General features: G+C 37.5%; 1 protein-coding gene across 2 annotated transcripts in view; it reads left to right on the forward strand.

The window, feature by feature from the left end:
• SLIT2 (slit guidance ligand 2) overlaps positions 1-13,320 on the forward strand; it is a 268,226-nt gene that overhangs the window by 148,474 nt on the left and 106,432 nt on the right. For both annotated transcript variants that reach the window (XM_054825079.1, XM_054825078.1), the window contains exon 5: positions 8,040-8,111. In XM_054825079.1, the coding sequence (XP_054681054.1) occupies positions 8,040-8,111 (72 nt within the window). The remainder of the gene's footprint in view (positions 1-8,039; positions 8,112-13,320) is intronic.

The following is a 13,320-nucleotide window of genomic DNA, read 5'->3' on the forward strand; positions in this document are numbered from 1 at the left end:
AGCTATTAATTTTAGAGGAACTATCTGTCCAGGATACACCCCCTATATTTACACCATAATGTAATAGTTCAGTAGCATCTTCTTGAAGACTTTGTACTTTGGTTTGATTCTCGTTACATAGTTCTGAAAATAATTTTCATGCTTACATACTTTATCCTAATACAGTAAAACTAGTGGTTGCCAAAGCGTGTCTCTGTAGCATTCAGAAAATATCTTAGATTAAGTAATCATATTACAACTTTGCAACTTATGAGTATGGTTGTGTGATGGTAAATGAAGGTTCATGAGCAGTAAAAAAAATCTGATCAAGAGTTTGCCATGATAATGCAAACTGCTTAATACGGAGTAGAAATCCATATTTATTCTTCAGATTTAGAAAGTGGAAAACTGTCTGGCATTTTAGGAGTGAAATCCAAATCAGAGATCCAGCAAAATAAAAAAACCCCTATTTTGCCGTTTCATTCTGTCCTCTTTGCTTTGGAAAGCCTACTGCTACAGCAGCTTTTGTAAACAGAGGGAGCTGACAGTGTTAATGATAAAATGAAATAATCTCCTTCTATCGAGATATATCAAGACACAGTTGAAGCTTGGCGCGTGGGTCGCTTCTCTTATGCTGTCACGTTGCAGCATGTTCTTGCCTTCCAGGAGCTCAGGTTTTACTGCTGGTGTCTGCACTGCCTCCCAGTGAGGCACAGTAATTCGTTTTCCATAACGTCAAAGCCAGGGGAATATATAATAATTCGTGCAAACCTAGGTGTTGCTCTGGAATAGGTTGGAGGTTTTTGATAGCATGCCTCGTTAAGGTGACTCTGGCTGGAGAAGAGTCCCGGGCCATGCAAGACCTCATAGGCACCCTGATGAAGTTCAGAATCCAGCGAGTAGCCTGTGCTGGAGCACATTTCACAGGCTTTCCATGCAAAGAGCTCCTTAATGAACGAGTAGTGTGTGTCTTCTCCCTTCCACCTAAATTTCTGTATTTTTTAAGGTGTACTCAGATACACATATGTTGTAGGGACACTGAATAGTACTGAGGAAAAAGCAAATCACAGTGAAAACAGCTGAAAGGGAGAGGACCATTTGATATTCATAAATGGATTGTTTAGTCAGTTTTATTATTTTGGGATAAATATCTGTGGTGGGTTGACCCTGGCTGGGGCCAGGTGCCCACCAGAGCCGCTCTCTCACTCCCCTCGTTCACTAGACAGGGGAGAAAGAAGAATAACGAAATGCTTGTAGGTCGAGATAAGGACAGGGAGAGATCACTCACTAATTGTTGTCACGAGCAAAACAGACTGAACTTAGAGAGGAAATTAATCTGATTTATTACTAAGCAAAACAGAGTAGAGGAATGAGAAATAAAATAAAATCTTAAAACACCTCCCCCCACCCCTCCCATCTTCCTGGGCTCAACTCCACTCCCGGCTTCAACCTCCGCCCCCCCTCAGCGGCACAGGGGGACGGGGAATGGGGGTTACGGTCAGTTCATCACACGTTGTTTCTGCCGCTTCTTCATCCTCAGGGGGAGGACTCCTCTCATTGTTCCCCTGCTCCAACATGGAGTCCCTCTCACGGGCTACAGGCCTTTACGAACTTCTCCAACATGGTCTCTCCCACGGGGTGCAGACCTTCAGGAGCAAACTGCTCCAGCGTGGGTCCCCCACGGGGTCACAAGTCCTGCCAGCAAACCTGCTCCGGCGTGGGCTCCTCTCTCCACGGGTCCACAGGTCTTGCCAGGAGCTTGCTCCAGCGTGGGCTTCCCATGGGGCCACAGCCTCCTTCAGGTGCCTCCACCTGCTCCAGCGTGGGGTCCTCCACGGGCTGCAGGTGGAATCTCTACACCCCCTCCTCCTTCCTCCATGGGCTGCAGGGGGACAGCCTGCTTCACCATGGTCTTCACCACGGGCTGCAGGGGGATCTCTGCTCTGGCGCCTGGAGCACCTCCTCCCCCTCCTTCTGCACTGACCTTGGTGTCTGCAGAGTTTCTTACATCTTCTCACTCCTCTCTCTGGCTGCAAAAGCTCTCTCTCTCTCTAAGTGTTTTTCTTCTTCTTAAATATGTTATCACAGAGGTGCTGATTGGCTTGGCCTTGGCCAGCGGCGGGTCCGTCTTGGAGCCGGCTGGCATTGACTCTATCAGACACAGGGGAAGCTTCTAGCAGCTTCTCACAGAAGCCACCCCTGTAGCCCCCCCCCGCTACCAAAACCTTGCCACGCAAACCCAACACAATATCTAATTCATGCTTATATTCATAAAAAGAAGCTGTTACTTGTTCCACCAAAGTCATCTGATTGGACTGGATGATCATTGTAGGTCCCTTCCAACTGAACTATCCTACTCTAAAATGTGTATATATTTTTTGCCCACCATTGTATTCCAAGTGAAAATCTCCGTGTCCAAAATCATATATTTGATTTTCAGTCAAATAATCTAAAGAAATTACCATTCTGTTTATTTCTTTGAATGCCCTGTAGTCTCATTATCTATGATAGTTTGCCACCTTGTATGGGCATGGGGTATTTAATGCAAAATATAGTTAGCTAATGTTAACATTACGGTTTTCCAGTAAGAGAGGAGTACTAAGCAAGGCTTACTTTATTCATGTCAGATATATTTAAATAATTATTAATGATGCTGATCATGGAATAGCCACCTTTTGAGCTGTTTTTATGAACTGGCGTAGATAGACTGCTAAGTATTCAATACTTAGTTTGACTCAGTACTTCTGCCTTTTCCTTTACAAATCAGGACACATTACTCATTTCCAGTACTCAGTGTTTTACAAAGTAGAGAATGGCAGTATAGATTTATGATATCACTGGTCAGACACAGAAGGAGGTTAAACCATAGAGGAAAATAAAATTACAAGTAATTAAATTTACAAGCAGGTTTGCCATCTTCAAAAGATTTATTGTTTCAGAACGAACAATGGTTTTAGCCACACAAGAAAACTGTAATACAGCCTTAACAGTGTATGATATAGATATTATATGTGATGTTTCAATTTATATAATTAAAAATTTAGCACTCCTTTTAAGGGTAAATGGGATATTCAACTGGGAACCATACACGGTGAGTAATAAAATAGCTGCAATGCAGTACTCTCTGCATTTTTTAAGAGCTGAAGCACTCTATCAGGCTCATTAATATCAGGTTATCTGAGGGCTTTATCCTCAGATAGAAAAGCAACAGCATATGTAAGTTTTTGAGGTTTTCTGTGGGAATAGGTTATTATATTATATTGGTAAGAATTTCAAACGTTAGCAAGATTCTAGGTTGTGTTTTTTTCCTGATACACTTCTATCTCCTAACCAGTAAATACGATAAATAGAAATGTACCATTTCCATCCTGTTCTTAGGAAGGATTCAGTAGCAGCAAGGTTTTGGCAAGGTCTTTCTGCTATTTCCACAAAGCATAATGCATTGTGATTACTAATGTATTCTGGAGCAAAAAAAAAATTAACTGAATACATAAAATTAAGCTGATTTTTTGGGGGAGGGTGGGGTGAGAGGTTTGATTATTTTTTTAATTAATTTTTTTCCTATTTCATCATTTTTTAAAATACATAAATTTACATTCTTTCAGGTATAATTTAAAATTAAACAAGTTCTACTGTAGTGTCATTGAAAATATCAGAATTAAATCCTTAATCTTTGGAAATTAGTTTAAAATCTGAGGCATATGTGATTACCAGTATACATTGCATATAAACTACCTTGTCCCAGTTTATTTAAAAAGAAATTATATTTTATGTAAGCACGATAATTTGAGGACTTACTTGATCATGGATCTGAGAGATGCTATTGTATTTTCTGCTTTTATTGCTGAGTTGGAATATTTGGATAGACTATGTTAGCTGAAAAAAAGTTATTTAGGTGCAACATATTTAGTCCCTGATTTAGAAACACATACCCGACCTTCTGTGGGAGAAGAAAAATGTATGCAAGTTTTTCAAAGAACCACTGTAGTTGGGGAAAAAAAATCAGAAATCTTTGTGCATTCTGCTCTGTGTATCTTCAGTTAGAGTGGGATTCTGCTTTGGCTGGTATATGGATTTGGTTTTCTTGTTTTGCTTTTGAGAAAATGGGGTTGAGACTGCAGTTATATATGGCAGCTCTGGCCCCGAGCCCTGGTTCGGTAACGTATGGGCGGGGAGGTGCGCTGGAGGCCCGCTGGGTGAAGGTGCTCTGCTGGCCACTGAATGGAGTGAACGAAGCCCACAAAGTTGCTCTAAGAAATATTCTTGAAGGGTCAATGTCTAAGGCACTCCACTTAATAATTTGGAATGATATAGTAGAGTCAAGCACAATTTAGTTGAGAGAGGCCTGTAGGACGACTAGAATCTATGTAAAGATGAATTCATCAAAACATCTTACTAGACCATAGTGCTTTATTTAAAAAAAAAAAAAAATCTGTAGGATAGCCTTGACTTTTTCACTCTAGCTGTATACAGAACATTTTTGATTCAATTCTCCTGTTCCAGAGGTATACACACCAAATTTTGATATAAGGTCTTGGGCTGTAATAATAATGGAGAATAATTTCTTCCAATGAAAGTATCTTGGTCAGATTTCTGGTTTCAAATGTGAAGACAGACTCATGCCTTTTCTTTCAAACATACAGATTTGTTCTTGTAAAAGTAGTATGTTCTGTTGTTCGGTGGCTTAAGTTTTACTGAAATGCTTAAAGCCTTTTTCATTTTAGGGGTATCAAGTGCCATCATAAATTATACTCAGATTCAAACGCTGCCTCTATTTGAAATGGGAGATGAAGTTCACATAGTTATTAGTGCGGAAAACAATGACCATCAGGCTGAAAAGCAGTTTTGCACCTTTCTTCACTGCAGAATATAAGCTGCAAAGTCAAATCAATGTAACATAACGGCTGCAAGTTTGTCTGGTTTTATCTGCACAACAGATTTTTGTGCCATTTCCCCAGAAAGTCAGAGTGCACCCTGTGTTGCTTGTGACATTCTTTTTTGTGAACAGTCTAAGAATTGCAGTGGAATGAGTTAAGACTTCATAAAAAAAGACCACACAGCAACTTCTTACTGAGTCCTAGGTCTGCAGCGTGAAATGTAGGTGTAATATATGCAAGAAGAAAAAGCTGAATGTTTGTTTAAACCTCTCCAGGTTTTTATAAGGAAACCTTTTCAGACCGAGCAGATGAAAACTTGAAGCAATCAATAAATAATTACTAAAAACTTTCCTGCTATAAGTAGGCATAAATTGTGTTGAAAATCATATTTTTTATGAGAGGTAGAATTTTGCAGTGAAGAAGTTAATGAATAACTTACACTTTTGTTTCATAAACTGTTCCAAGAAAGTTTCACAAACCAGCAGATGCATTGCAAAAACATTTCTCTTGGAAAATGACATTTGCCAACCTTACTTAGCTCTCCACGTTTAGAGGGATGCTTTAAACAGTGCCTTGCGCAGCAAGGTCGGGAACCTTTGCAATCAAGTAGTTTACATTTCAAATGTGCTAAAATTAGCAGGGAACACTGTATGTTAGTCTGCATGAGCCTGTGCTATATGGAAAAGGTGTTGATTGTGCAGACCCAGCGGTAAATCTAGCATGCGATTAGTTAGTCTGCTGTCTTTTGCACATGCATACACGCAGACGTACATATGCACACATACAGCCTCAGCGTATTGTTTATTGAGGAACCTGCCTCAATAACGGTTACTTGTGAGTCCTTGCATTTGTGCTAAGATTTACATTTAGTCAAGGAAAGAAAGATTTTGACCATTGATATTTTTATTAGATTTTAAAAAATATTTCACATATTGTCTCAGTCTTGTTCATCTTCCACTTTTTTAATTAAATAAAATGGTGAATGATGACACTCTATTAACTGTCCTAAAAAGGGTAATGCACCATTACCCATTACCTCCTGCAGTATATATTTATGAGTATGGCAATGGTTTACATAGATATATACATATATCTGTATTATAAACTAATCATTGATCATGATACAAATCACTACTGCTAACTTAACCACTTTACGCATAGTTTTTGTGTGGGTAAAATGTATTAGTCAATTAAACAGAAGTGAAAATATATATATTTGCTGTTTAGACTTATAATGGAATTTTTTTCAAAGTAGGCTGTTAAATCATGTTACCGTAACAAATGCTGAAGGCTGCTTTTTCATTCATTGCCACTGAATTTATTGTCAGAGCAGTGCAGTCATATCCCATTTGAAGATTACTTAGGTGGCTTGAAAATTAAATCACAGCTCACAGATTCTCTTTTTTCACACACGGTTAATAATAGTAAAATTTGGTCTAGTTTTAAATATACTTTGCAAGATATTGCAGTGCAGTTAGATGCACGAACGATGAAAGATTAAGTAAATAGAATGTGATTTTCTGTAAATTAACAATGAATTAGATAAAACAAAGTTGCTGTCAATATCTGTAAAATTATTTGGAAAAGAATTATATTGATACAAATATTGTTCAAATTGGGCAGTGTGGGGTTTTATAAAGCCCTCATTATTTTTTTAAGTTCATCAATCTGAAAGAGATCTTCAGGAGTGATTACTAATAACTGGAAATATGAGCTCATGCTAGATTACGTTTTAGAGAAAGAATATGTCAAAAGCATGACTGTTTATGTCTAATCAACTAAATGATTCTTGCTTATTCACTTTATCTGAGCTAGATCTCTTATTTCCATGCACCATTTTACAATGTTTCTCCTAAAAGCTGTCTCTTGAAAGGTCATCTAAAAGATGTCTCTAAAACATTGCAAAACTGTAGATCTCCTCTTAGGGATTGGATTGCATTTGATGTGGTTTTGGAGTGAAGCTCCTGATTTGGTTTTAGCAAAATGAAATCTAGTTAGCCACAACAAAACTACTTTGTAAACGGGCTGAAAATCCTAGTCTGGAGACAGCCTGTATGCATCTGATTTGTTTCTAAATTTTATTCAGATGCAAGCAAGCCTCGTCACTTAATTTCTTGTGTTCTCCATATTGTCTATAGACAGATGCATCTCTGAAGGCAGAGAAAAAGAAGGTCTGATTTCATAATTTTAAGACATCAAGGTAGATAGGTCCCTTTGAAGGCCTTCAGACATTTGTGAGCCATGTGCATGGTAGGAGTGTTTGGTCCGGAGTAGCAAACTGTTTTCTGAAGTGAAACCTCCAAACTGCACATGGTGTAGATATAGCAGTAACGACTTTAATATATTGATCATCTCCTATTGCACTGCATTACTTGTTAACAGCGTGTAACATAAATGAAAAGCTCTGGGTTCTAGTTTGGTTTTGTTTTCTTTTTTGTTTTCTTTTTTTTTTTTTTCTTCCTCCTCTGCAGAGGAGCTTTACCTCAGTTCTCTGGATTTTATTTCCAATATGGAACTTTGAGGGCCAAAAATATTTTTAAATTCCAGAAAAAGGTCTGTTATTTATATTAATAGCAAAAAATACTACTGTAGTTTCAGATAGCCTGGTACAGCTGGTCATGCAGGGATTTTGGGGAGGAGCGTTAGATATCTGCTGCAGGATGGTTTTTAATGCCTTCTTTTAAAATATATGGTGCTTGTCACTCTGAAACAAAATTCAGAAATACATTAATCTTGGATATTACACAGCTTGATAATTGTTTTTCAGCAGCTCACTACTTGTTCTTTTTTCTGGTTTCCAGTCTTCCTTGCATAAAGCTGAAAATACTATCAAACATTTGATGTCATGGGTTTGGAATGGGCTGAAAAGTGAAATCAATCAGTTAAAAATTAAATCAGTTTGGCCCTCATTCTTAAATTATATAATGCTTCAGCTTTTTGTTTGGCATATATATATTATTTTGTTAAAGGAGCTACTTAGTGCAACACAGATAAACTAATTAGACTATTATTGCTGCTGCTGTTTCTTCAGTTACAAAAAGGTTAAGGTAATAAAATAAGTTTCATTGGAAACATTGACTGAACTGTAATGGCTGAAATGATTTTCTTATATGTTCTTTTTGTTATACACAGAAAGAAATATATATGGCAGATTTTAAGTTTAATTAATTTTTTTTTCCTTAGTGATCTTAGTGAAAATCAGATTCAAGCAATACCAAGGAAGGCATTCCGAGGAGCAGTAGACATAAAAAATCTGTAAGTATTTTCCTCCTCGTATATATTCTGATGACTGTGCTTTGTCAATACAGTGTCCTTGTGTTGTATCAGGTATCTTTTTCCTAAGCGCTTTCATAGCTGCTTAAGAAATCTCTGCATAAAATCAACACTTACAGTTTGTTTTGGCAAAATACTTTAACGTATCTTAAGCATCCTAAAATTGCCCTATATGAAATCTAAAACATTGAAATGGAGTTGAATACAACACGGCATTATAGCTATTTGTTTATGTTAACTTGAGTTTAATATTTGAATGTCAAGCTATTTTAAACATTTTGTTGTTTCATGTGGAAAAAATAATTTTGCCTTGGGTCTAAGAGTTTGCCTTTTGTTTGCTTATATAAAAGAAAGAAAAATCATGCTATTATCTAGTTTTGCTGGCATATACTTTTGTACTTGTGTGACTACTTTTCTTACGCATTTTTCTTCTGTGGTAAAATAAGTCTTTTCTAAAAGATAGATACTCACTCTCCTGGAGAGAGTGACCCTGAAGTTCATGGGCAGGTTTTGAATTCTTATGGCTTCTAAATGTGGAAATATGTGAGTTTCAAGGCAAAGGAAAACAGTGACTTTTCAACTTTCTTTTTGGAGTGGTAGATCAGTTTAGTTGACTGAAAGAGCTGAACAGCTTGAAGACGGTGATGAATTTGTATTGTAGGAAGTGTTAGGTCATGCACTCAAAAGCTGTAACCCCTGCTATAAGCTGAGGACTCATCACTTACAAACAACCAACAAAGACAGAAGGCATACTCTAGTGAGTTCCAGAAGGACTATGAAGCTGCCAGTGGGATGCAGCTGTGAAAAAATATAATTGCTGTCTTATGTGGCATCAATAAAAATGGGGAAGTATTAGGCCAATATATGAGGTTTTCATGTAATTTCTATTGAAATATTTTTTTATTAATTGAAGTTGCGAGTGTTAAAAGAACTATCTAGTTATACTACTTGGAAACCGGAGTGCTCTGTGATTATGAAGGGGACGAGGTGATGTTGTACCCCCAGTAGGAAGAGACGGGACAGGAAGCCCTTTGCTGTTCTGTCTTCCTCTGATGGACTCCGCTTCATTCTGCTGCCCGCAGCACTGCACAGAAACCAGTTAGCAGGATGTTTTTTCAAAGATTTAGCAGAATGCTCAAGAGTTTGGCCTACTTGATATGATATTTATAAATTTTGGGTGGGTTGGGGTTTTTTTTATTTAACAATGTTTGTGATAAGGTTCTTCCCCACAGTGAAATCCTACCACAACTCAGTGGAAAAACTGTTATGTTCAAATCTATTATTTTCAAAAACATGCAAGAACAACTCAAAGTAGCTTTGTTACTTTGTTTAATTGATGTTTTATGAGTTTCTATTCAGATCTGGTCCCATCATTGTTCATGGTCTACAAGAGGCTTGGCTACAAGTAGAAGCCTGCATTTTTCTGCTTGATTTTTTATATTTGAAAATTGATACAGCTACAGAAAGGAACTTTGTAGTGAAAATAACAGCATCATTGAGAATTTTCTAGTGGTAGGGCAGTACTTTAGAATGTAATAAGTATACTTATATATTATGAGATAGCTCAAGTCAGAAACTGAATTAGGACGCTAATCTTTAGCTAAGATAATATTTATATCTTTGTCTGTTTTCAAGATGAGGATTGAATTATGTCTAAAACTTGCATAAAGCGGTAGATCCACCCTTTAAGGCTTTAAAGCCTTTCTCTTTTGGGAGATAATTTTTAAAAAAAAAAACTTCATAAAGGCCATAGCATTGCCACAAAGTCCGAATTGTATCTGTGTCATATAGTCTATTGTGATAGCATAAATGCTACAGATATCTCCTTTATTGGTGGTCCCAGGGAAGAAAAAAAAAGGGGGAAAACCCCACCAAACCCGTAATCTGAAATCTTTATGACCATGCTACAATTGAAAGTACTAAGAAATACATTTCTCTGTCTTGTAAATGCTACATAAGTTCCTGTAAGGAAGAGCACCTTATATTGCGTGAGGTATAGATGTGAGTTTCAGAATGACTGGTGAGGTCAGGGAGTGAGTTGGGTGGATTCTAGCACAGCATTTATCTAACTAGATAAGACAGTTGTGCCTTTCCAGAAGCTTAGGCAAGAAGGAGATCTGAACCCTAGCCTTTCATCTAGCCTTGGACATCACACTTAGAGTAGGGTGATGGCAAGAATTTTGCTATTTTTATTTCATTGTTCAAGAAAATTAAGGAGACATTTGATAAATGATAGGTATAGGAGGCATCACTTCATAAACAAAGGAAACAGTGAACTACCTGAAAGGGGGTTGTAGCCAGGTGAGTGCCTGTCTTTTCTCCCAAGTAACAAGTGATATAGAACAAGAGAAATGCCCTCAAGTTGTGCCAGGGGAGGCTTAGATTGGCTATTATAAAAAATATCTTCACCGAAACGTTGTCAATCATTGGAACTGGTTGAGTCACCATCCCTGGAAGTATTTAAGATGTGTAGATGTGGCATTTAGGGACATGGACTCAATGATCTTAAAGGTTGTTTCCAACCTGAATGATTCTATGAAGGAATTTAGCGTATATTGGGTGATTAACGTAAGGTTCAGGAACCAAATATTTGTATATACTTACGGAGAACTGTCATAAACAGAATTCAATATTTGTTCTAATGCAGCATTTCTTCAGTAATTGTCCAGTTAGTTGAGCATAACGTTAAAGATGTTAACCAAACTTATGGAAGAGATAGGTGAAGGTACAAAGACTAAAGAAACCTGTATTAGAACATGTTGTAAATTCAAGGTTTGCTTTGTGTAACAACATTAATTACATCAATTTCAATATAAATTACAGAGACTTTTTTTAAATGCAATGATTGATAACCATCCCATACAGTAGCTCTAGTAAGCTGTTTCAAAGGCAGTTAACAAATCTCACAGATCTTTACCTGATTACATATTTTATGTTCCTGAATGGAGACTCACCAGTCTCTCAACTCCCCATAAATACTTCCCCATCTGAATCAGGAGTTGGAATATTTTTGAAAACGTTTTATTGTAAGTTCTAGTCTTTGCAGAGCAAAGCAAATTAGATATTAACCCAGATTATTTGAAAGAAATTGCTTCCTTTAATGTTGATGATACCACTGTGAGCTTTATGATTTCCTGCTAATATGTTAGCTGTAGAGTCATCTTGATGTTTCTCAGAAGCAGCTGTCTAGTTTCCATAAAATGTGGGCATGATATTTCCTTTCTGGCCATCTTCTTAATAATGTTCACAGCATAGATTCTGTAGAACATAAAAACAAAATGGGCAAGCTATTATGAGAATTGACAACCTGGGCAACCTGCCACACCCTTATAGTAAAAAGAATAAAAAAACCTGAAAAAACATCAGGCCCCACAAACCTACTATATAGCTAAATGGAATTTCCCATTTTCCAACTTGTTTCTTGTCTCTTGTCTTAGAAGAGTCTGGTTCTGTCTATACCCTGCCTTTAGGCAGCTGTAGGCTGCAGTAAGATCCCCCCCTCACCCTCTCTTCTTAAGGCTGAACAAACGCAGTTCTTGCAGACTCTGCCCAAATGTCACCTACTCTAGCCCTCCCATCTTGGTGGCCCTGGTTGGACTTAGCCCAGCATGCCAGTGTGTGTCTTCTACTGGCGAGGCTGAGACTGGATGCACAACTCAAATGTCATCTCACAAATGCCAGAAAGAGCATCCTGGCTTCACTCGTACCAATACAGCCCAGTTGTTGGTAATGAATCAAGTTCTTCAAAAGTAACAAAAAAATGAGGGATGCTTATTTTGTACAGGTTCCCCAGACTGGAAGCCTAGTGTCCAGTATTTTGGCAGTTCAAATGTAGAAAAAAACCTAGCTGCTCTGTCTCAAAGTCTCAATTTTCTTGTTCAAGGGGAATGACTTGAAGAATAATCTACTTTTAATATAGCTCCTGATCTGGGACTTGACAGAAATCAGGGTGCAAATTCTGGAAATATAATTCTGAAAGTTACTTCTAACTTGTTATTTTTTCAATGAGAAAAATATGCACTAAGAAGTTAGGTTCTTCAGAGAACACAGTGGCACCCACTGTTTTTTAAAAATAAATAGAAAATATTATATAAATTGGAAATTAAACACAGATTTTTTTTTTAATATACATGTTAATGATGGTTTTGCAACCCTCCCTGGTGATACAGTACATACAATGGGTATGAAAGATGCTTAAAATCTCCCCAACCTCAGGAATTTTATTTGTATTTAACGTCGTAAGAAAATTCTTTAGCTGCCCAGATTATAAATTTGTATGAGTTGTTTCTTGAATCTGCTTACTACGAAGAGAAATAACTGGGATTAAAAAGTAAACAAATGTGAAAAACCACTGAAAGAACAATAGTGCTATGCTCAGTTTTTCAGAAGTAGATTTTGGCCCCTGCTCTGATGATTTTGATAAAATTATATTACGACATTTCCGTTTGAAGTATATAAAATTTTCTAAGGTTCCAACTTCATCTTCCACTGTGTAATCGATATTTGGCAGAGGATGGAAAGGAATACACCAACATCATGCCAGACTTGTGATGCTAAATATGTGCAACATCAAATGATCCCAAAAATACGAAGTAACATTTTCATTATATCTCCTGCAAATACCTTGTGCCCTGTTTTTCTCATCGCGGTATGACCTTACTTCAGACTACACTCTTCTTTGGTGCCTTTGTGTTCATTCAGTTCCATTTTTCCTCAACAAGTTGGGGACACTGTAGCGCTCACCCCAAGGATAAAGGCTGCAGGGCCATGAAGTAGCTTCACAGCTTAAATTGGCTGGGAAAATGGAGAATTTGTGGAGAGAGAGACAAGACACCAGCATCCACTCGAAGTCCTTCCCATTACACTAATTTTGTCCAGAATGTTGACTAATATTACTTGGTGTTGCCCTGATGCCTCATTTATGCCCATTGTGAAAGATGTAAAACCGTCATTGCCACTAAAGGCATAACTGAATTTTGTATTAATCATCGTCGGCTATGACTGGATATTTTTTTGAAGTTCAATTTTATTAGTAGTTGAAAACCACAGAGTCCTGCTGAAGATGTTCTAGTTACTGATTTCTTCTCAGATCAAGGACAAAATTCCACTGGACCTGGAAGTATGTTTGTCTGCTCATCAGTATGAGTGCTAATCCAAATGCATTGCTTGTCTAAGACATGCGTTAATAATT

This window comes from Grus americana, chromosome 4 (assembly GCF_028858705.1).
Source record: "Grus americana isolate bGruAme1 chromosome 4, bGruAme1.mat, whole genome shotgun sequence".
Classification (NCBI taxonomy): Eukaryota; Metazoa; Chordata; class Aves; order Gruiformes; family Gruidae; genus Grus; species Grus americana.